Source organism: Nymphaea colorata, chromosome 1 (assembly GCF_008831285.2).
Source record: "Nymphaea colorata isolate Beijing-Zhang1983 chromosome 1, ASM883128v2, whole genome shotgun sequence".
In the NCBI taxonomy this organism is placed as follows: domain Eukaryota; kingdom Viridiplantae; phylum Streptophyta; class Magnoliopsida; order Nymphaeales; family Nymphaeaceae; genus Nymphaea; species Nymphaea colorata.
In genome coordinates, this window is record NC_045138.2 from 1,271,063 (window position 1) to 1,294,826 (window position 23,764).

Genomic DNA, 23,764 nt, shown 5'->3' on the forward strand with positions numbered 1-23,764 from the left:
GAATTTGGTGCCTATGATCCCGTTCAGTTCATACTTGTATAGTATATAAGGGGGTAGTTCGATCACCGAGAGTCTGGGTTGAATAAAAGACGGGCGCAATGGAGGTGGAGGTTCTTGTGCTTTCCCTCCCGGCGCCGGCTTCTCAAATGTATGATGATCTTCTTCTTCTTCTCACACTTTCGTGTTTTGTGTTGGAACGTCATCTCTTTGCTGATTAATCTCTTTTTTAGGCCTAGTTGCTTGCTCTGGCCATTCATCGTAGCTCTGGTGACTTTATTGTGTGTTTCGTAACTTTGGCTTAAACTTATTTGGATCTTGTTTGTTGATAGCCAGTTTGCGTTTTCCTTCATATCTTTTTCTCGCTTGATTCATTTCAATATTGATTATTTTTTTAACCGTCGTTTTGTGTTCTGATTTTGTGTAGTTCTGGGTTGGCACAGTTGAATGTATGCTTCATAATCTTTTATCTAGCACCTGCGCACCCCATTTGAATCAAACCCTTTAGAGAATCTATGCAGAGTGCTTGAAAGTTGAATCTGTTGGAGATGATGTTGGAGATGACAGAAAATTTACGTGAACCATGTTGGCAAGATCATGAACCAACAACATGGCCGGCAACGAAAAAACAACGCATGGTACGATCTCTGCAACGACTTCTCCTCAAAAAAACAACACATGCTAGGAAAGAAAGTTATCTGATGATCACTAAAGTCACCCTCTTATAGCGCCAGGAAAGAAAGAGAGGCGCTAATAGTTACAATATCTCGATCAAATTAAGTGGGTTTGGACCATCAGATATCTTATCCATTACATGACAGTGGACCTGCCTATTTATGCACACCATAAATATTTATTTGTGTATTTTTGCTTGCCATTCAGGTGGGTAAGGCTGCCGGTGATAAGTGGAAAGTGATGTCTGAAGCTGTAAGTATTGGCTGAGCGGCTTGCGCTATCATTTTCTCAGAAATGAAAGCTGGAATGGCCAGTTGATTATTTTTGTTCGATTTAATTTTCAATTGACAAGAGAAGGCACCTTATGTGTCCAAGGTGGCTAAGAGGAACACCAATAGGAGAAGACCTTGGCAGCGTACAACAAGAAACAGGTAATTTTAGTACGTACACGTATTAATTTAATATTCTTACTGATTTTGGTATTGTCCTGACAATTTCAGAATAAACAATTCAGCAGTCCAGCGGTTCCGACGATCACGAAGAGGAAGAATCTGACAAGTTGAAGTCCGACGTCAATGATGAGGATCAGGAGAGCGAGGAGGTAACTGAGTTCGATTTTGTTTTTTTCAATTTCCATTTTTTTGCCCTAACTGATTGTTTAGCTTTTTATTTCTCATGGTTTCTGCCGAAATTATGTCTTTTAATTCGATTTACTTCAGTTTATGTGTCCTATCTGGTTATAATACATGTTGCTTGTTTCCAGAGGAAGACGATGACTGAGAGCCGAAGAGAAGAATAGAAACATCACGCAAAATTGGCAATGATAAGTGATGCTGTGGTTTGACTTGTGGGAATTGATCCAATCGGAACGAAATTCTCCAAACTGTTAACTTTTTCCTTTGCTCTCCTTTCTTTGGCATGTTGCCGCTGCTGTTGGTTTCTGATTTTAGGCGATGAATACGATCCTTTGCCTGTCGTCCTCTTCTGTCATCTCTATACTGATTGCCTGACATCCTTCTAGTTCTTTATTCTCTAATTAGCAAATTTTAATTCAAGTTGACAATTTAGCTTCAATTGCTGGTATATCTATTGGTGTGCGAGAAAGCTTCTTGGTTCTTTTTTTCTTGGGCTGTCTCTTTCCCTTAGTTTTTGGATTATTTGGTTAGAGAAAACGGCGCAATTGTTTTGGAATGTGGTTGGTTTCCTCGTCTTTCGTTCGATCATGAACCTCATTCTGACATTTGATTTTTCTGCAAGTCAGGTTGTTGTCGTTCTCCCTTTATATTTTCTTTCCGTTTCATTGGTTTTAGAAGTTACAATACAACTTCTCCTTGAAAAACATCAAGAGATATATTGACAAATTCTAAAGAATATAAACCAAACCATGATGATGTTAAAGATAAAGTATAAAGGACAAGGGAAAAAAAAGTGAAGCACCAGGAACAGCATCACACTTTTCAACAATTATATTTTGAACCAGCATTTTCTGAGTTCATCATCATCTTGCACTTCTTCTTCTTTTACATTCAGATATCATAGATAGTCATATAAATAATCAGTAACACCAACTGGATGTAACCGCATTCCAAAACAATTGTGCCCTTTTCTCAAACAATGACTACTTCCATTAATCACTATGTCCGTCCTCCTGTTGGTGTTACTGTTTATTTAGATGACTATCTATGATATCTGAATATAAAAGAAGAAGAAGCGCAAGATGATGATGAACTCAGAAAATGGAGGTTCAAAATATAATTGTTGAAAAGTGTGATGCTGTTCCTAGTGCTTCATTTTTTTTTCCTTGTCCTTTATACATTATCTTTAACATCATCATGGTTTGCTTTATATTCTTTAGAAATTGTTAAATATATCTCTTGATGTTCTTCTAGAAGAAGTCGTATTGTAACTTCTAAAACCAATGAAACGGAAAAAAAAAAAATATAAAGGGAGAATGACAACGATTGACAATGTGAAATTTGAAGCATCCGACTTGCTGAAAAATCAAATGTCAGAACGAGGTTCAAGATTGAACACTTTTTCATGGAAACCAACCGCATTCCAAAACAATTATGCCCTTTTCTCAAACCGAATAATCCAAAAACTAAGAGGAATAGGCAGCGAAAGAAAAAGAGAATGAAGAAGCTTTCTTGCACACCAACGGATATACCAGCAATTGAAGCTAAATTTTCAACTTGAATTAAAATTTGCTAATTACAGAATAGGGAACTAGAAGGATGTCAGGTGATCAGTATAGAGATAACAGAAGAGGACGGCAGGCAAAGGATCATATTCATCGCCTAAAATCAGAAACCAAAAGCAGTGGCAATGCGCCGAAGAAAAGAGAGCCAAGGAAAAACTAAACAGTTTGGAGAATTTCGTTCCGATTGGATCAATTCCCACAAGTCAAACCACAGCATCACTTATCATCATCAATTTTGTGTGATGTTTCCATTCTTCTCTTCAGCACTCAGTCATCATCTTCCTCCTGAATGTATAAGATCCGAGGATTTGAGGTCCCACCTTCATTCAATTGGGTCAGAGGACCTTTGAAATTTTATTTTACGACATATCAGTTGACATTCGGAGTGTGAATGAGTTGAAGGGCGAAGGGGATAATTTCGGAAATGGCATATATAGTTTTGTTTAGACCACACGTAGCCCACACCTGCTTTGAGGACAATTGTATGTAAAGACTGCACATCTATCTCCATCTTCATCAGTGGATAACTAAAGAAAAAAGAAACAATATGGTAGTACACAAGATTGGACCTTTTGGGCTGATTTAATTTTACTACATTGGTTTGCCAAAGCATCACCATCCTGTAAATTTAAGCCTGCCCACATGGACGGGAAGACATAGGTTGAAGGAATGGAACTTGCAAAGAAGAAAAGGTGCACTACGAATGCAACTGCATTCTTAAGACAATAAATGCAAACACAAAACCAATGTAGATAAAAAAAGAACAGACTAAAGGATGGGAGACTGCATTCTTGAGACAATAAGTGCAGAATTGAAAGTGTAAGGTTGTGTTTGATTCACCGTAGATCTGAGATCCATGGTGATCTGAAAACTCTAGTATCTCAAATCCATGGATTTAACATCGGACATCTCCCCCCAAATCTGATCTTAAATTCATGGTTTTTAACATGTAGCATGAATTTGAAACTCATGCTATTAAGATCCTCATTTTGTTTAAACTGAAGATCTCTCAAAACATTTCTTTTAATGCAACCTCGGATCAAACACAACCTAAAGGAAAAAACAAGATGAAAGATAGAGTTGATAATGAATAAGTTTTGAAGATGAGAGGCATGAAAGGATCACAGAATAAGCATTCGTATAAAAGAAGAAGAAGAGAAAGTCCAGAAAATGGTATGACGTCTCTCTCTCTCTCTCTCTCTCTCTCTCTCTCTCTCTCTCTCTCTCTCTCTATGTTCCCTGGATTGGTCAAAGCTATTACTGGAGCCTTTATATATCCTTGCGATCTTTTTCACTACACCTAGGTGTGAAGATGTCTTTCTTTTTTTAGATGTAGTTTTCATTAAAATTATATTACGCTAGAGAAAATATTGCCTTTATTGTTGTACTATTTCTGGGAAAATCTGAGATTTTGGAAGACAATTGTAACCATAAAAGATGCCATTTGGTGGTATTTTAGGATATTATAGATGTGACAGTTCACTTTGAATAATAATGTACATAGAAACACATGATCAGATGTTACTTTTAAGATATGTGATAATTTACAAGGAGTGAGGAATTCATGCACTAGGCATCACCATGCATGTAAAATTGTAAATAACAGATGGATACTGGTGAACAAGAGCAAGGCATCCTCTTATATATCAGAGAATTGAACGAGTCCACATGATCGTCCTCATGCCTCTTAGTTAATCCTCTAGCTGGCCAGCGTTAGGACGTGGCCTTGAGTCATGGGCGAGGCTTCCACCAATCCATGATGATGTTAAAAGGGTCCATTCATCCTTTATAATAGTTGTTAGAAAGATCTCTTGTCAATGCTTAGAATAGACGTCAGAAGATTGCCTCTATTTTTTTTTTTAAAAAAAAGCTTTTCAAAAAGTAAAAGGAAATTACTTTTGGCAAGGATGAACATAAAAAAATATGCTTCAATTAAAAAAAAAATCGTTAGCTTTTTAGCTACTCATTAGTTCCCGTGTAGGGATCAGTCACACTCCATTAAGCCTTCAAATTGACGACTAACTTAAGGTATGTTTCTCAACAAATTAATCGTAAAATCATATTAGAACCATAAGGTTAGATTGCAAACTAATAATAATAATAAAAGTAGTTGATTTTAAGGGGTCTTTTTTTTTTCTTTATCTAACTGCTCTAGTTTTTACCAATCTCTCTCGAGAGAGAGAGAGAGAGAGAGAGATTGGTATATAATATATATATATATATATATATATATGTTACAACACAAATTTGATGCCAATAAAGCAACACCTGAATAGACAGATGCACTTGTCTGTGTGGAGTGCATGAATATAAAATCAGATGAAGTTTTAAATAGGTTCGATCAGCAACAGCTAAATGCTGAGTGACTGAAAATGACAAGACGCTCAAACCAGATGTGACCTATTTGCAGCCCATCTTATGCAGCTGCCCCAAAACGGTTGGCTGGAAGAGAGCATGCACTGGCTGGAGAGATGTCAATTCTATTTAAGAACTTTTTTTTTTAGTGAATAGGAGGTTGACAATTTATCATTCCCAAAAAAAAAGGACCTGAAGGTCTTCAGACAACAAATCCATGTCCCATGTACTAATCCAATCTAAATTTTTCTTACAAAAGCTGGCTAGTCGAATCTGAGAATGAATCAAGCATTAGATTATGTCTGCACCATCAACATCCCTAGTCAATTCTGTTTTCATTGTGAAACTCAACCACCGAAAGAGGAATTAAAATTTTGTATTTGTCCTACCTATATCCGAGTCAAGTCCAATTGCTACTTTGAACACTGAAGTTCTTTTATATTATTTTAAAACTTGTGAGCCATCGACGTGTCTTTCATATTATTTTAAAACTTATTTTTATTTAATAAATCCTGCACATCACATTATTTTATGTTGGTTTTTTTTTACCATTGGCTTCATTGGCAGATTGAAGACACAGAAATTAAAAATGTGTTTGAATGATAATTTTTTCAACTTTCATGAAATTCCCAAAAAAAAAATCGAAAATTTTTTAGTATAAATGCTGGCCAACTCACTAAACAATACAAAATTAATTAGCTTAAGACAAAATCGCGTTGATAATTCATAAGAAATAGAACAAAGAAGATCAAAGAAATTAATCGCAATCTCTTAGATGTTCCACAGTTTTAATCATTTTTATGTTATCTTGAAATTGGTAATAACGCGATGCATTTAATTTAGGAGAGGTGACAAAATGGAAACTTACTACAGGAGACAAAGCATCAGCAATCAACAAAGGCATAAAAGAAACAAAAAGGGACATAAGAAAAAAAATAGCAATTGAAGCAAGGACAAAAAAAAATATAAAGAACAAGAACCATACCAAGAACAAAAACAAGAGGGGAAAGAGGGAAGAGAAAGAGGTAAAAAGAAGAAGTCATCATGCCGCCAATGCAAAGCATGAGGTGGACATCTGCCTTCATAACACATCCAATAAAGGCAACACTTGCCATCGAGTTTTTGAACATTCGGTTGCCGCGCTCTTCCCAAACCTTCCACCAACAACAAAAGAGCCAAGACCATCAGGTCAATTACCAACCACTGCTGACAGAGCGGATGGTAAAGAAAAGGGAGAGAGAGAGAGAGAGAGAGAGAATGGTGAAAACTCAACTACACTAGCTACCAACTAGTAAATCTCAAAGCAACCCGCTTAGGTAAGGGGTCAAACCTGAACTCAATCATGGCAAACCCATGCAAGTAAGAGGTTAAACTTACAACAAACTCAAATAACTCATTCACTAATGGGTTAAATCTGAGATGTCATATCAAACATGTTTTGTTTTCAAAATTTGGTGCTTATTTTTGCCATTAAGCACAACATACACCGGCTTAGTAGCAAAGAGGGGCAGCTGTTATCACTCTAAATTTTTCCAAAAGATTACACTCCATCTACTTAAACATAACCAATCTTTTTTACGGCAATTCGGTTATAATTTTAGACTTTGGGCCCAAGTTTGCCCCAAAACAGACCTCTAGACCCATATCTGAATCCAAATGCATGTTTTAAATCCAAAATCCAAATTCAAACACACATTTAGATCAAAATCCAAGTCCTAGATTCAAAATTTGCACCTCAAGCTAAAATAAAAACCCAAGGCCCATAATCGAGCATGACCAGCCAAAATTGAGTCCAAATTAGGAAACGGATCCATAACAGTTTTTGATCCTTTTTAACGCGCATGTGCACTTGCAAACCTCCATTTTGTTTTTTGTCCCAACCTTGTGCCAAAAACTTTGAAGAATATGTTCTGAGCCCAAAACACCCATCTAACCCTTGATCGAGCCTTGGGCATCGATTGGAATGAGTTTGCAATTGAGCGAACCCAATTCGGGTCTAAAACGTACCCAAAACCTCCCAAATTGAAACTGGAGCCATTTTAACAAAAGGACGGTTTTGCCTTTTAAAATATGCAATTAAAATAAATTAAATTTTTTTAGTGGACCCCACCTGCGGGGGCCAAGGACCTCTAAACCCTCCTTGTTGGCCCAAAAAATTAGCCAATAGGGGGAAAGCCTACCTTAGCCTCGCGTCAGGCCAATCCTAGCTGTGCATGGCCAAGGCAGGGCTTACGCCCAATGCAAGCCCTGTTTTGGGCTAAAATTTTGGGTCTCTTGACTGGACACTAGCCCTGCCAACACCCCCGAGTGTTTGCAGGGCTAAGGGTTAATTCCCTTTGGTAAAGGCCTATTAAAAAAATGGTTAAAAACCACTCATTTGGGGGTGGTTTTGGGTTTGTTGGATGGGCACTAACCCTGCCAACACCCTCAAATGGGTGTTTGCAGGACTAAGGGTCTATCCCTTTCATCAAGACCTATTAAAAAGTTTAAAAATAATTCAAAAAATACATGTAATTCGCATGAAAATCTTGTTAACTTAAAAAAAAAAAAATTAAATTTTGAGTTTTGGCTCCAAAATTCTTTATAAATACCCTTCAAATCTTTTCTCTTGGGTATGAGCTAACCCTAGGAGAACTTATAGAGTTTTCCATATGAGATTTTGAAGTTGTTCCCTTAGCTCTCCCCAACTCCCTTCTTCTCATTCCTCTTCTTCTTAAACCTTGGGAACAAACTTTTTCTTCAACTTTCATTCTTCAAGGCAGCACGAGAAGACCTCTTGAAGAGACATTCTCAACACCTTCGAAGCTTACTTAGGAAGGCTTTGGAATCATCTAGAGAAGAAGCTTAGTTCTCTAAGTAGTCTACTTAGAGGTATGTAGTCAATACCTCAATCATTTTATTTTCTCTTTTTTCATCTTCCCATGACCATATAAGGTAGCCCTAAAATTCTATCTCCAGAGTCAATAACTATTCTTGAGTGCACAGAGAGTATGAACAAGGTGAAATAGAACTTCATTTTTCTTTCTAAGATTGACATGAGTTCCTTTCTTTGCTCATTAAATGTGCATTGTTTAATCTTAAAATGATCTCCATGCATAGTTTATTGATTTTTCAAATTAATATGTGAAAGAACAGTAAGAACGAGTGCTTGGGTTGGGATTTCTTTGTTATTATGTTGATTTTTGAGGTTGAAACTTATTCAACACAAGAAAGCCCTGACGAATGTGAACCCTCACGAATGTGAACAGGTTAAATTGTGTTTTCATGTCATTCTTACGTTTACCATTTCTCTTAATCACCCGATTAGGGATCCCAATGATAGCTTTCTTATGTCATTAACTTTCTATTTCATGTATGCTTGCTTTTCTCTTATGCCCAACGTAGGAGATATAAATTTCCTTATGATAGATGAAATAATTATTCTTTTTCATGCTTATATGAGAATATTTTCAAACTTGTTTTCTAAAAGAATTTCAAAAGTAAGAACCCTCTTCAATGAGAACTTGGAGATTTAGCCTAAGGTCTTGCATGACCCTAAGTTTCTTTCCGGCCTAAAAAAAAAAATCGAAGTTGGACATGCTAAGTTATCATTTGATTTTAACTTTTCATATATATATATAAATATATGTTTATGTATATGTATATTGTGCATGAAAATTTCTCTTTTTTATTTAACCTTTTCTTTTATATACTTTCATATATATATATATATATATATATATATATATATATATATATATATATATGTGTGTGTGTGTAAATTATGTGTATATTCTACTCTCTCTCCAAAACCTTCTTTCTCTCTTATTTAAAATCTTCTCTTATAAGTTTTCACATACGTAGACACACACACACATATATACATGTATGTCTCTCTTTTTGTTAAAATATTTATTTTATTTCAATATCTCTTTCCCTTTCTCTTTCTTTTTATTTCCCTTGGCTTAAAATCATTTTACAAACGATCACATATGTAAGTGCATGGATGTATATGAATGTGCATGCATATATCATTTTCTCTAAAATCACTTCCTATTTCACTTTTTTCTTTTTTTTATTCATCTAAAAATCTCTTTTCTAACACTAAAAATTTTAATATTCATTTATCGACTTTATTAAGACCAAAACTCAAGTAATGACTCAATGTTGAAAACTTGGTTGATCGTTTACTGCCATATTCTAATTTTAAAAACTTTTCTTTCTTTATAAGAATATTTGTGACAACTTGATGGAAAATATATAAGAAAGTGTAAGAAACTCAAATGTGTGTGATGGTAAGAATGCTCTTAGATAAATGTTATGGTAGGAATGAATGATTTCTTTCAATCATATTGAATCAATTCATTCATTCACAATCACTTCTTAAAAGATCACAAGTACTTCTCCTTGAGAACTTAAGCAAGATGAGATGAAGCCCTAAGTAGGTAACCAAATTAGAGGAAAATCTTAAGTCTACTTAAGATTCTAGGGATAGACGAAATTGATTCCAAAAGGAATCCTCAAAAATATCAACATTAGTTTCCAAGAATTTCCAAATGATAATTGCATGATTTGAAAGTCTTTCAAAATGGCTTAATTTCTCAAATGATACTTCAAAATTTTCTCATTCAAAAGACTTTGAAATTATTTTCAAACACAATACTGCATTTATGGTGAAAATGATGTTTAAGTAGAAATAAAATACATTAAGAGTAAGCATAGCACATGGATTAGGTATTCCCGATAAAGGCACCGGAAATGGCCAATCCTCGCACCGAAGGCGAGTCTCTTTTTCTCTCTTTTCAAAACAAAATCTTATTTTTTTTAAGTACTTCAAAAACCAAAAACAATTTTGGGATGCAAACATGTCCAAAAATGTGTGGGCACATCCATGTGAATATAAGCGCTGTAGTGTTATCACCCCAAATTTTTCAAAAAAGGGGTGTATTTCATTTTCACTCAAATCTCAGTTATTTCATCTGGATTTAATTCTTGGGCCTTAAGCCCTATCCTAGACCCAAAACACATTCGTGACTATTCAATCCAAAATGAAATTCTGAACCCTTGTTCGAACCCAAATACAAAATTCAAATTCAAAACCCAACTCTAGATGCAAGATTCAAACCCAAAATCCAACTACCGGATCCGAATAAGAACCAAAATCCAAGTTTAGATCTAAATCAAGAATCTCAAACTTAATATCCAAAATGGAGATCAAAACAACAAAATTTGATGCTATCGATCACCACAGGTGCACACACAAACCTTCCCTTTGTTTTATATCTTGCCCTTGCACCAAAAATGTGTTTTTGATCTTAAATCACTCAGTAGAACACATCGTCGACAATTTGAACCCAATCTGAATTCAAAACCAGCCCAGAGTGACTCAAAATGGAGTCACCCACCCATTTATAACAAAACCCAATTTTATACACCTTTTAAATAGAAAAATAATAGTTGATGCCTTTTATGTGAACATATATTTTTATTTAATTATTTACTCATTTTATCTTCTTTTATTTCATTTTTATCTCATTTTATACCATTTTTATTTCAAGTTATTTCTTTATTTTAAATAATAAATAATAGCGCGTCACGTGATGCACACGCGATCATGTTACGCTATCGCTGCACACAGCAGTGCGACGTGCATGCGATCGTGTTACGTGAGCAATGCGCCAATGCCATAGCACCTAGACCGGTGCCTACGCACTGTGCAGGCCCCATTTTCATGTCTAAACCGCCCCTTGGGGGGTGGTTTTGGTCTCTTTGCATGGGCAATAGCCCTGCACACACCCCCAAAGGGGCATTGGCAGGGCTAATGGCCAATTCCACTTGGTCAAAGCCTATTTTAAAATTAAAAAAAATGAAATCATTCAAAAATATTTGAAATTTAAATGAAAATCTTGTTAAATTGCAAAAAAAAAAAATCAAATTTTAAATTTTGGCTCCAAAATTCTCTATATATACCACCGCAATCTTCCCTCTTGAGTGTGAGCCAACCATAGAGAAACCTCTAATGCTTTCTCACTTAAAATTTTTTATTTTCCTTTGGTTATCTCTTTTTTTTTCTTTATTTTTCTCCAACCTTGAAAGCAAGGTTTTTCTAGTTCAAACTCTTCATGAGCTCACAAGGAGCTCTCTTGAAGCCATATTTCCATCATCTTGGAGCCTCAACCGAAGCGATCTTAAGATCATTCAAAGGAGAAGACTCGTCTATATTCGAGGTATGTAATCCTCCATTTTTATTTTCATTTCTTTTTGCTACCTTCCTATGGCCATACAAGAAAACTCAAATGATTTCCATTCGAGAATCAAGAGCCACTCTTCAGTGCATCGGAAGTATGAATAAGGCAAAATAATTTCCATTTCTTTATTTCTTTTTAGAAACATGCTTGTTATATGCTTAAGGTGATGTTCGTGCGTGATATGCTAATTTTCTTGAGCAATGAGCAAATGCATGGCAAGAATGAGTGTGGATTGGGATTTCTTCATCTTATGTTGATTTGCATGGTAAGTAAAAGTTCAAATTCAGATTAAATCTAAGGTATGACCTGTTACATGTAAAATTCGGGAACAGTTCTAGTTGGTTTTGGTTTTAGTTTTCCCAAATTGCACTCGACTACGGGCCCAGGTTTGAATCATATTATGCAGAAATTGATTAAGTTGGATCTGTCAACCCCTGGACCGGTCCCAATAATTTGGCATAGATGGATCGGATTGTGATATTTTGGATTTAAATAGCATGCCACGACCCGGCGCTCCATCCGACCCGGTCTTCTTTTCATTTCTCGTTTCAATCAAGCAAGTCTCATGGAAATGTTTTAGTTTGGATAATTCGAGGAAAGCCTCACGCTCGAAATTTTTTTTCTCGGCATCAAAAGATTCTTGACTTCTTAGTTTTGCTTTAATAATGTTAACAATCCCATCAAATTAAGCATTAAACGAGTTAAATCAAATTGTTACATATTTTAAGATAACGAGACCGTAATATATATTTATATTTAACTTCGGGAGACATAATTTGCAGTTTTCAGCCAAATATCTACCAGTGAGTAAGTATAATAAGACAATATCATACCGCTGATAGATATTTGTATCAGTAAATGCTAGTCAAATACAATTAAGTATGGTATCTGTGCACTTAATTTCCTAAATGCTAGTCAAACAAGGAAACCACAAATAATAAGACAATAATACTTAAATTTGTAATGTGTCCAAAGTGCCGGTTTTTTTCTTGCTTTTCCATTTCGCACTTCTTCCACAAATGCAGTTCAGAGTTGCCACAAAAGAAGAGATTAAAGAAAAGAAAAGAATCTGAATATGTTTACCAACAAACGACATTAGCTATTAGGAGGTTTATGTGTTGATGCCGCGTGGTGACTTAACAATTAAGTTCAACTATTGGATCTGACATCTAACGTCGTGTTTTCGATCATATCATGATCCATATCCACAATTGGGTCCACAAGAATGAGCAGACATATATGAGCCATGAGTATCCTGACCAAGATCCATCTCGATTTCTTACCAAGCTAAAGTCCAAGAAACATATGCCCGTGAAATTGACAATGACACCAACACCAAATTGGGACGTCTTCTTCCAAATTCTTCCTCGGTTAACGATCTGGATATTCCATACAAAAGCCACACAACAATCATTTTTTATTTCCACTATAGACATAACTGTTCCTGTCCAACTCCTCTCTCTCTCTCTCTCTCTCTCTCTTAACAATCACATGTTTGCTACACTCACATGGTATTCTATTAGCTTCTCAACATCTAGGACTTCAAGGACACAAGCAACCTGGTTATATGCATAGGCCTGCGCACAATTATATTATACGGAGACTCTTGTGCATGCCACGCACCCATAAAAGTGGGCGAGAAGCCCAACAAAAGTGCGCCAAAGGTAGAGTCCCGGCCGGCCCGACTCTCGCCTCGGGCGGCCTCAGTCCCCCACTCACTCCCCTCCCTCTCTGCAGCTCTGCTCCCTTTCCCTTCCCATCTCCCTCTCCCTCTCCCTCTCTGGTTCCATCTCCCTCTCCGCCTCCATCCCCCACTCACTCCCCTGTCTCCCTCTCCCTCTCTGCTCCCGCTCCCTCTCTGGTTCCCTCTCCCTCTCCGCATCCATCCCCCGCTCACTCCCCTCCCTCTCCGCTCCCCCTCTCCCTTCCCATCTCCCTATCCCTCTCCTTCTCTGCTCCCGCTCCCCCTAGGGTTCCCTGAGTCACAACCATCATGAGGAAGGATGGTATTGAAGAAATCAGAAGTGACAAACGTCCTTGGAGTTTCCTGGGCCAAGCCCACTTCCAGGACAAGAGCTACAAGAACAAACCCAAGAAACAGTGTGTAGCACTTCATGGTTCTGATTATGATCACTTCTCCTGTTGTGCCCAGCCTGGTGCATTCTATCCGGTATTTATAGGCACCAAGTCAGTGATCACACTAGCAGAGTCTTTGAACTTATCAATTGAGGGTGCAGAGTCGTCGGTCTTCAGTGTAGCTTTGAAAGCTCCATTTCCCTTCCCCTTCAATTTCCTTCCACTACTTCTACATTGACCAGTCTTTTCATTTGCGGAATTTTTACACAGGCCTTTTCTTTTTGCTTCAGTCCTCATTAGGGGTGAACATGAGCGAGTCAAGCCCAAGTTCAGTTAGCTAGAGCTCGGCTCAACTAATGAAACCTCTAGTTCGACTCGTTTCGAGCTTGAAAATTGCTCGACGAAAGCAGCTCGAGCTCGACTCGAAAGTTATGTGTTGAACTCGAGCTCGACTCGATTCAGACTCGACAAACTCTTTTGAATAGAATTAATATTCATTGTTACTTGTTGAGCTCAAACTCGACTCGATTAAAGCTCGACAAACTCGTTTGAATAGAATTGATATTCAGCGTCACATGAGGAGCTCGAACTCGACTCGATTAAGACTCGACAAACTCGATTAAGGCTTGAGCTCGACTATACAGTTACGTGTTGAGCTCAAACTCAACTTGATTATTTGAACGAGTCGACTCATGAATTGGAGATTAACTCGTTAAGCAAATGATCTCGAATTCGCTCATGAGTAGAGCTTGTTGTTCACCCCAATTTGTAACCTTGGAGCCTTCCTCCAAAAAATTCAATTAAAAGGCGAATCCCTAGAGGAAAAAATTTGCATTTAATTTCATGCCTGTCCTGTTGCTAGAGCATTGTTGCGAATTCCACATGTTATAATCAAGTCAAGGATACAAGCATTTTGATTGTCAAAGGCAAGGGCACACACATAAATTTTCTCTGGGAGGGCCAAATTATTATTTCAAAACTTTAACTGGAGTTGAAAATAACTTTCTAAGTTTTTATATAGGATAATTGAGTTTGTTCTTTAGTAGGGAGATCGACATCATTGTCTTCTTCTAAATATATTGATGGAATAATGGCAGGAATGAATACCTGACTATTGCTTACAACATCCGTATGAGTGGACTCAGGTCCATCTTCAAAGGCAATGCTTCTAACCTGATCACCTCCCCAAACTCAATATCTTCAAAGAAATAGGCATTTCCCGTTTCAAAGAAAGACTTACAGGATGTATTATCAAACTTATAACTCCTTAATGTTTGTTCATTTTTTCTTTATACATTCAATGCAAACATTAAAGTCTAAAAAATCAAGGGACTCAAGAATTCTATTTGACATAAGTCTTTTTATCCTCTTTTTAGAGATATGTCCTAAGCGCCTATGACATTCATCCTTGCAAAAGAAGCAGCCTGATTTGCCTTCCTTATGCTTCTTTTGTCTCTTAATGAATGCGTGATCAACTGCAATTTTCTTAACAGTCTTCCTTTTTTTACTTTTAGGCGTAGTAGCCAAGTGAGCACTTTTTATCCTATCATGCTTCAATCTCTCCTCTTCTTCCACACAGTGCGAAATGAGCTCATTAAGAGTCCATTTCTCCTTCTGACAGTTATAACTAACTTTAAACTGTCCAAACTGTGGTGGAAGAGAAAGGAGAACCATATGCACTATAAAGTCTTCAGGTAACCTCAGACCTAGTGCCTGTAATTTTGAAGCAAGATGAGACATTTTTATAATGTGCTCTCGTATGTTCCCATTGTCTTTATACTTCAGCGTCACATGTTTACTCAAAAGAGTGCTTGTTTCAGCCTTTTAGTTTTTAACAAAACGTTTTTCAATCTTCGAGGAACGCTTTGACACTAGCCTTTTCATTAATTGAGCCTCTAAAGTTTTCTGGAATTAATCTCTTCATGATCATTAGACACATGCGGTTTGAGCGTTCCTACCGTTCAAAGTAACACTTATCCTCATGGGAACTTTCATCTGTTGGATGAGGTGGGCATGACTCCCTAAATGCAAGGTCTATATCCATACAACCCAGAATAATCATGATTGTTTCTTTTCAGTCCTTAACATTCGAACCATTTAACTCGGGAATAGTACTCAAATTTGCAGATATCATGGAAGCAGAGCTCACTGTACAAAGAACAAACTAAAGCACGCTCACAATCAATACATGTACAAAGATGAAACAGTAAATATAAACGAATTTAAACACAATGGCCCAAAAACCCATCACAAGGTACCGGTGCAATGTAAATATCTAATCTTTGGATTGAAATACTAACTGCAAGTGGTATCCTTGGACAACAATAAATATAGATAATTAACTCTGTCAAACAACGAGCCTATCTTTGGATTGACTCGTTATTCACATGGAAACCTGAAAATTATCATATATTCGTTGCCATGTATACTTAAACCTGACCAAACAACAATCCTCCTTTGGTTTGATCATTGCCCGCATGGATCAAGTATACTATCATCTAATGTTCAAAACAGGGAAATTCGTACAACAAAGGTCACTTTGGCGATATAAAGTACAAGCTTACTCATTGCGAACAATAGACAAGGCCAAAGTTCAATTCATGGTCCAAACATTCATCTAAAGCATATTCACAATTTTAATAACATGCAAAACATGATACATAAATTAAAATTGCATACAACATTATCCTTACTTTGAATCCAAGACCAAATGACTCAATGATATGGGATTAAAAGAGTTCAAAATTTTATAAACCGATACCATAATCGTGCTTAAGTGAGTCAAGAACCATTGAATCGGCCTTAAAATGGCCCTAAATTGGCCTGAACTGGTTTAAAAATTGAACGAACCGTACAAAATTAAACCGTATCGATTCCAAAACCCACTGAACCGGTTTGAAAATAGCTAGAATCGGTTCAAAAATTGAATGAACCGGTCTGAAAAGCCCTGAATCAGTTTGAAAACTGAATGAACGGTTCCAAAACTGAATGTACCGGTCTGAAAAGCCCTGAATCGGTTTGAAAATCAACTGAATCAGTTTTGAAAATCAACTGAACCGGTCTAGAAAACAACTGAACCGGTTTGAAAATGGTCTGAATCGGTTCTAAAAGGTGCGAACCGGTTATAAATCAAACTGAATCGGTTCTAAACTTAATGAACCGGTTCTGTTTCAAAACAAACCGTATGGATACGGGTCGGGTCGGACCGGACCCGGTCAGAAAAACTTTAAGCGGGCGGAAGCCGGCGGCATTTTTTTTAAAAAGTTTGCGAATTAGATCTGGCAATATGTTTTGACATGAAAGCAATATACTATAAAATCAGATTAAACTATATCCTTCAATGCATCAGTTCTTACCAAATGAGATAAACCAGGATACCCAATAGCACATAATTTTTTGTATATCCCTTCTCCTGCCAGGTGTATATTGAAAATACAAAAAATGGAGAGTAATTGTTCACAAGCGTCTGAATCCTTTCAGGTGAGCGGGATCCTTATCATTTAGCTGCCAGAATATGGACCCTGGCTTGGGCCCCGACCTGATGCTTCAGCCTGGGTCGGCCCGGCCAGGGTCGATCCACCCCGATAATATTTAAATTTTTTTTATTATTTGTAATTTAAAAATATATATTTCACTATTAAAAAAATATTTTATAATTAAAAAAATATTTTTTTATTATCAAACGGGACGGGCCGGGACGGGCCGGGTCGGGCACGGGCCCGAGTTTCGACTATCGGGCTGGGCCCGGGCCCCGATCATCCCGGTAATATTTAAAAAATATTTTTTTATTATCAAGCCCGGGCCTTCGAGATCCATCCACAATGGGGCTCGTTTGAGCACCCATCTACCCCTTGCAGCTTTACGCAACATCGGGCCCGAGTTTCGACTATCGGGCTGGGCCTGAGCCACGGTCAGCTCGGTAATATTTAAAAAATAATTTTTTATTATCAAGCCCGGGCCTTCGAGATCCATCCACAATGGGGCTCGTTTGAGCACCCATCTATCCCTTGCAGCTTTACGCAACATCATGCACCTGCGCACCCCATTTGAATCAAACCCTTTAGATAATCCATGCACATGCTTGAAAGTTGAATCTGTAGGAAATGACAGAAAATTTACGTGGGCTTTATGTTGGCAAGATCAGGAACGGACAACGTGGTCAGCGACGAAGAAACAATGCGGGCTACGATCTCTACAACGACTTCCCCTACAAGAACATCAAGAGTCACTGGTCTCTTCATGGCACCCTTCCTCATGATCTTGCCCATGGTGCTCCTCTTCATCTTTCCTACTAAATTCTTTAAATTCGTAAGAACCAGTTTCTCTCTTTCTCTCCCTTCTATATTTATGAAGAGGTAGTTTCTTCGGTTAGGAAGTATTGTGAAAGCGTGCATAAATAGGCAGGTCCCAGCCCGTTTGATAATAAAAAAATAATTTTTATATTATAAAATAAATTTTTAAACAGTAAAATACATATTATCAAATTAAAAATAAATAAAAAATTATTTTTTAAATATTATTGGGCTGACCCAGGTGCAGACCCAGCCTGATAGCTGAAACCCAGGCCCGAGCTCGGGCTTGATAATAAAAAAATGTTTTATAAATTATAAAATAATTTTTTTAATAGTACAATACAAATTATTAAATAGAAAAATAATAAAAAATTTATTATTAAAAAATTACTAGGCTGATCGAAGCCCGAGCCCGGCACGATAGTCGAAAACCTGGGCTCAAGCCCGACCCGGCTCGACCCATTTGATAGTAAAAAAATATTTTTAAATTATAAAATAATTCTCTCCTAGTGAGCGTTCCGTTGATTCTCTTCTGCATCTCTTGCTTCTTCCTTAAGGAATTCTCCTTTTGGTTTTCTTTCATGTGTTCATGTTTTTTCTTTCAACCTAAATCGTTGGCTGGCTCTTCCGGTGAACTTCTCTTTTCTTTTGATCGCAACAAAAAATAGCGTTAGACGAAGAAGGAAACGCGCGCCAAAAGATGGGTGCTCCTGTTTATAGTATCCGTTCTTTTAAATAGTTGCCGGAAAGTACTGATCCTAAAAAGGTTTTGGTAGCGCTGTCTTTTGGGATGATCAGATGCTGCTTATGAAGAGGAAAACTACAAGCTTTTTAGTCGCGTTCAGATCTGCTCACTTGGGAGTCGCATGTTCACATTTCACACTGTTTCGGTAGGCCAACTGTCGTCTACGTACCAAGATATGAAAAACATACAAAACAGAGTTACACAAGTCAAATCGGTCTTTTTAATTGATTTCATGTATTTTATCACTCCTTCAGTTATGCAACTAATTGTTATGTTTTTTAAATCACCTCTCATTTAAGTTGCTTCTTTTCCATGCATTTGGATTACTTGTCAACTAGGGGTGGGCATCGGGCCGGGCCGGGCCGGGTGCTTGAGAAAAGGGAGATGGGAATGGATCTGGAAGTCGGTGACGCACGCGAGGAGGCTTGCCTCGACGAAAAGGACGACATTCCAGATGGTCAGCACCGGCTGAGCCAATGAGCCCCCCGCTTCACCCTGAGTATTTCGGGAATGCCATCCAGAGCAACGCGATGGCCGCAGAGGTGGGTGATCTCCTCAAGCGGGAGATTGGGTGGGCAGCAGGGCTGATCCACCGCGGGGTGGTGGCGCACGGAGACGGGACTATCAGGGGGATGGTAGACGAATGGGAGAACGGAGAAGGCGCCGCGGGAAGGGAGAGGGGGAGGAGGAGGGAGAGGGAGACGGGAAGGGAGAGGGGGAGAGGAGGAGGGAGAGGGAGACGGGAAGGGAGGGGAGAGGGGGAGCGGGTAGGGAGAGGGAACCAGGGGCGTAGCCAGGATTTTTTTTAGGGTCGGGCCAAGACGATTTGCGGGCCGGGTCAAGAGGAGTGACGAGGAGCGACCGGTCGGGTCAAACTAAAAAAATTTGATTTTTTCAATGTAAAAAAAAAAAAAAATCCTGGGCTCACCCGGGCCATGGCCCGGGCGGCCCCCCCTCCCTCCGCCCCTGTGGATAACCCTAGAGGCCCGACCCGATGCTCACGCTTACTTCTTTGGGGTACTTTTTTTTCCTTCATTTTACTTACTCCTCAAGCAAACTCTTGACATTTCCGTTAGATCAAAGGCATTGAGGGGAAGACTCAAGAAGTCCACCACCTTTGAAAACAAAACTTCTAAGTTTCAACAACAATTAATACACAGTGACGCCAATTGTATGAACTCACCATTATATATTAAACAATGAAAGTCGACCGAGTCAATTACTTAAAATGATATATTTCCTCATAGAAATGGACCAAGAATCGAACCATTTCTCGCCGTGAACAACCTCAACCGCACGTCCATGTACAAATTTATGCAAAGTCCATTGACTCACCAACTAATTGTGGTGATTTGTTCAGATCATGTTCATGGAGATAGCAAGTTGTGTGCGCTGCTGGGTGCACGCAACAAGCATACGCCAAAAGGAAAAGGAGGGTATTTTTGAAATTGTTGATAAAAAGGGTCCTTTTGGAACTTTCCCTTTTTGGGATTTTCTTTTCCATCTTTACAAAAAATATTTTTTTTTTGTAAAAAACGTGAGCATTTTTGTTAATAACCATACTAGCACACAAAATCTCATACGGTCTATATAACCAGGTTCGGTTCATAAATATGGCTTTTGACGTATCTTCGTGCTTGATGTTTATATGATGTAGAAAATTTTTTCTTAATAAAATGGTTGGAGGCCTATTCTTTGGCAGGGTTGTGAAATCGTCACCTTTCATTTGGTAGTGAGGGTGTTTTGGTCATTTTCAGCCTTTAATTAGTAGCCCTTGTGACGATCATTCCCAAGACACTCCTCTCATCATCTTTAAGGGTGCGTTTGATGCACAGGAAGAATTTAACGTGGTAAATTTACCACGGTAAATTTTTTTGAAAAAAAAAGAATGAAATTTAATCCTCCTTCGATTTGAGGTCATGTTTTGATGCACAAGAAGAATTTAACATGATAAATTTAACCATGTTTGATGCACAAAAAAAGATTTAATCTAATAAATTTAACCATGCTTGATGCACATGATAGAAAAATTAAGGAATTTTTTTTCAGACCTACAATAAGTTGTTTCAGGTAGAAGAGTCTATAGTTTTGAGTTGTGCACGAAGTATATTAAAAAAAGATGCTTCAAAATGATGAGTTTTCGCTGAATAGGCTGAAAAGATGCTTCAAAATAACGAGTTTTGGCTGAATATGTTCTTCCTATTACATTAAAAATAAAAAAATAAATGAATGTTGTTCCATGACAAAGAACGAACCCCTGTACAGACTCGACTAGATGATTCGTATACTTCCATTACATCAATTTCTTCTCCTCCACCACCCCCCCCCCCCCCCCTTTCCTTTCATGTTGCTTCTTGGTTACATGTTTTTGCTATTTTCGTTTGTTTGTATCTTCGTATGGGCTTCTTCTCCAAGCCTGCTTGACAGTTTACATAGCTATGCCGGACGGAGTCTGGCGCAGACAGGCGGTGAACAGAACCGGGATCAGCCGATAGGCACCCGCTTCCCCAATCTTCATCTGGAATTGGGATTTCGCCCTCCTTGTTGATCATTCATTTCAATGATTTCCCCTTGTTTTCATTTTCATTTAGTTGTTTAATCTGTTATGATTGATTTGGGGATTTTGGTGTAATCTATCGAATCTGTCCAAGGGAGCCGCTAACGCAGCTTGTTACCAGGTTCTACCGCAAACCAGCGGCGAAGGAATCATCTCAGGTGCTTGCTATCTACAGTCGCCTTCCTGAATGTGTTGAGGATCGCTGGACGCGATTACAGCGCAATCGGAGCTGCTGTGAGTTAACGCCAAGATTCCAAAGCTCCGCCTGAACCTGAAAAGACCCTGGAACAGGGGAATCACATCCTGCCGGCGACAGACGTGAGAAATGGAGACAACGGTGAGAGCGGCGACGGCATCAATCGATGGGATTTAGATATATACTCTTAATCATACCCGTCCGTTTTTTGAGATAGTCACATATTCGAATTCAAATTCAGATTTAAATAAGGATAAAAAAAATTTATATCCAAATCCAAAATGTGATTTGACAGTGCGAATCTGATTTTTATATTTTGAACTGAATTTTGCTAATCTTCAAAATGTCAAGCATTAAACATATGATATTTGTCTAAAAAGAAATTTGATCCGAATATGTATTTAAATCAAATCCAATATTTATGTATATCTGAATCCAAATCTGATCGAATGTCATTTTTATAGAAGTGTGAAATCACCAAAATACCCTCAATCAAATAAAAAAGCAACTTTCTATAAGGTCAAAAAAAAATTGTCAACAAAGAAAAAAATGTTCTAAAATGCCGATTACTTTATAAAAATTTTCACAACGTCTCGCTTACATGGGTGTGCCGCCTCACCTGGTTAGCGCCTGCCTGGTAGGGATCCGGTCAATGTGGAAGTGGCCGAAAATTGAAGGGGAAGGAGCATGGATCTTTCCAAGCTGTAGCGATCACTGACTCACGTCATTAATTTAATAAGGTCAAGGACTCCGTCAGTCGTCTGCCTGAAAACATCGATCCACAGGTCTTTGTGATCATTGACTTGGTGCTTATAAAATACCAGATAGAATGCACAAAGCTGGACATAACAAGAGGAGTGATCATAATCAGAATCATGGAGAGCTACACACAGTTTCTTGGGTTTGTTCTCGTCGCTCTTGTCCTGGAAGTGGGCTTGGCTCAGGACACTCCAAGGACGATTGTCACTTCAGATTTCTTCAATACCCTCCTTTTCTCAAGATGGTAGTTGTGAGGGAAAAGGCTTCTACAACTATGATTCGTTCATATCCGCCGCTGAAAGTTATGGCGGCTTCGGCACCACCGGCCGGCGGCACCGACGTTCAAAAGAGGGAGCTAGCTGCTTTCCTTGCTAATGCCATGCATGAAACAGGAAGTATGTCAGCAACTAGCTCACTTATGTGGCAGTAATCAACTATGCAGAATTTTTTCTCACTTTGCATTTTAAATTACAGAAGCAGTTGGTACTCATGAAGTGAAAGTCTTTAATATGTTTCTTTGACAATATGAAAACTGTAGGCTTCTGCAAGATAAGCGAAACAGATGATCGTTCCGACCACTGTAATCAAAACTACCCGCAATATCCTTGTGCTCCAGGCAAAAGTTACTATGGCAGAGGACCGTTGCAGCTATCATGGTAACAATCATTTACATTTTAATTTCTCATACGTTTAGATATGCATGATTTCCTAGCTTCATTTTGGCCTTATCACTGGTGCTCCCTTCCACCCACCCCCCAAACCCAAATTTCCTTCTCAAAAAGACGACTGTGCTTCTTTTTTTTATTTATCATTTTCCTTGAGATCTAATTAAAACAAGAATTAAGTTTGAAAGAAATTAAATTTTCATGGGTGTTAATCCCTTGAAACCATAAACCATGGTAACCGAAATTAAGAGAAATTGAGCCGACAATCATATGACCTTTTTATTTCTTTGTATAAAATGCCACCAAAACAACCACATTGAAAATCTCTCATTTTCTTTCTCTAGATATCTCTCTTACTTTTACGGATACACACACAGGAACTTCAACTATGTTGCAGCAGGGCAGGCCATTGGCTTCGACGGCTTGAACAACCCGGAGATCGTGGCTCAGGATAAAGACATATCTTTCAAGACAGCAGTGTGGTTTTGGATGTCCAACAGCAACTGCCACCAAGGGATCACCACAGACGGCGGCTTTGGCTCCACCATCAGAGCCATTAACAGTGGTGAGTGCAGTGGAGGAGCTCCGGACAAGGTGCAGTCCAGGGTCAACTTCTACCAGCGGTTCTGCCAGCAGTTTGGCGTAGACCCAGGCCAGAACGTCTACTGCTACATTAATTCCGCCACCAATGCCCTCCTAATTCCGCCATACTATTGCAGACATGTACTAGATATAAGCATGTTCTCATTTAAATAAAATGATATTAAGATCAACTGAGTGAAAGTTTCCTGCATCTCTCTCTCTCTCTCTCTTACATATGTGGTTTAGTGAAAGCCTCTATCTGTGAGTTCTCTCTCCTACATATGTGGTTTAGTGAAAACCTCAATTTGTGAGCTTGGTTGATCTTTTTAACCACGGTTAATTGTGCCACATTTATGATCCGGTCTCTCTCTCTCTCTCTCACACACACACACAGTTCTGGAGGATGTCCACAGTGCACAAATATCATCATTAACAGTT

At 38.2% G+C, this 23,764-nt stretch overlaps 1 protein-coding gene across 1 annotated transcript; it reads left to right on the forward strand.

The window, feature by feature from the left end:
- Positions 1-21,982: 21,982 nt before the first annotated feature.
- Positions 21,983-23,500, forward strand: LOC116262765 (endochitinase 4-like). Its single transcript, XM_031642261.1, has 4 exons — positions 21,983-22,060; positions 22,145-22,474; positions 22,618-22,735; positions 23,122-23,500. Exons 2-4 carry the CDS (start codon positions 22,150-22,152, stop codon positions 23,498-23,500), a joined length of 822 nt encoding a protein of 273 aa, XP_031498121.1. The 5' UTR covers positions 21,983-22,060; positions 22,145-22,149.
- The last annotated feature ends 264 nt before the right edge of the window (positions 23,501-23,764 follow it).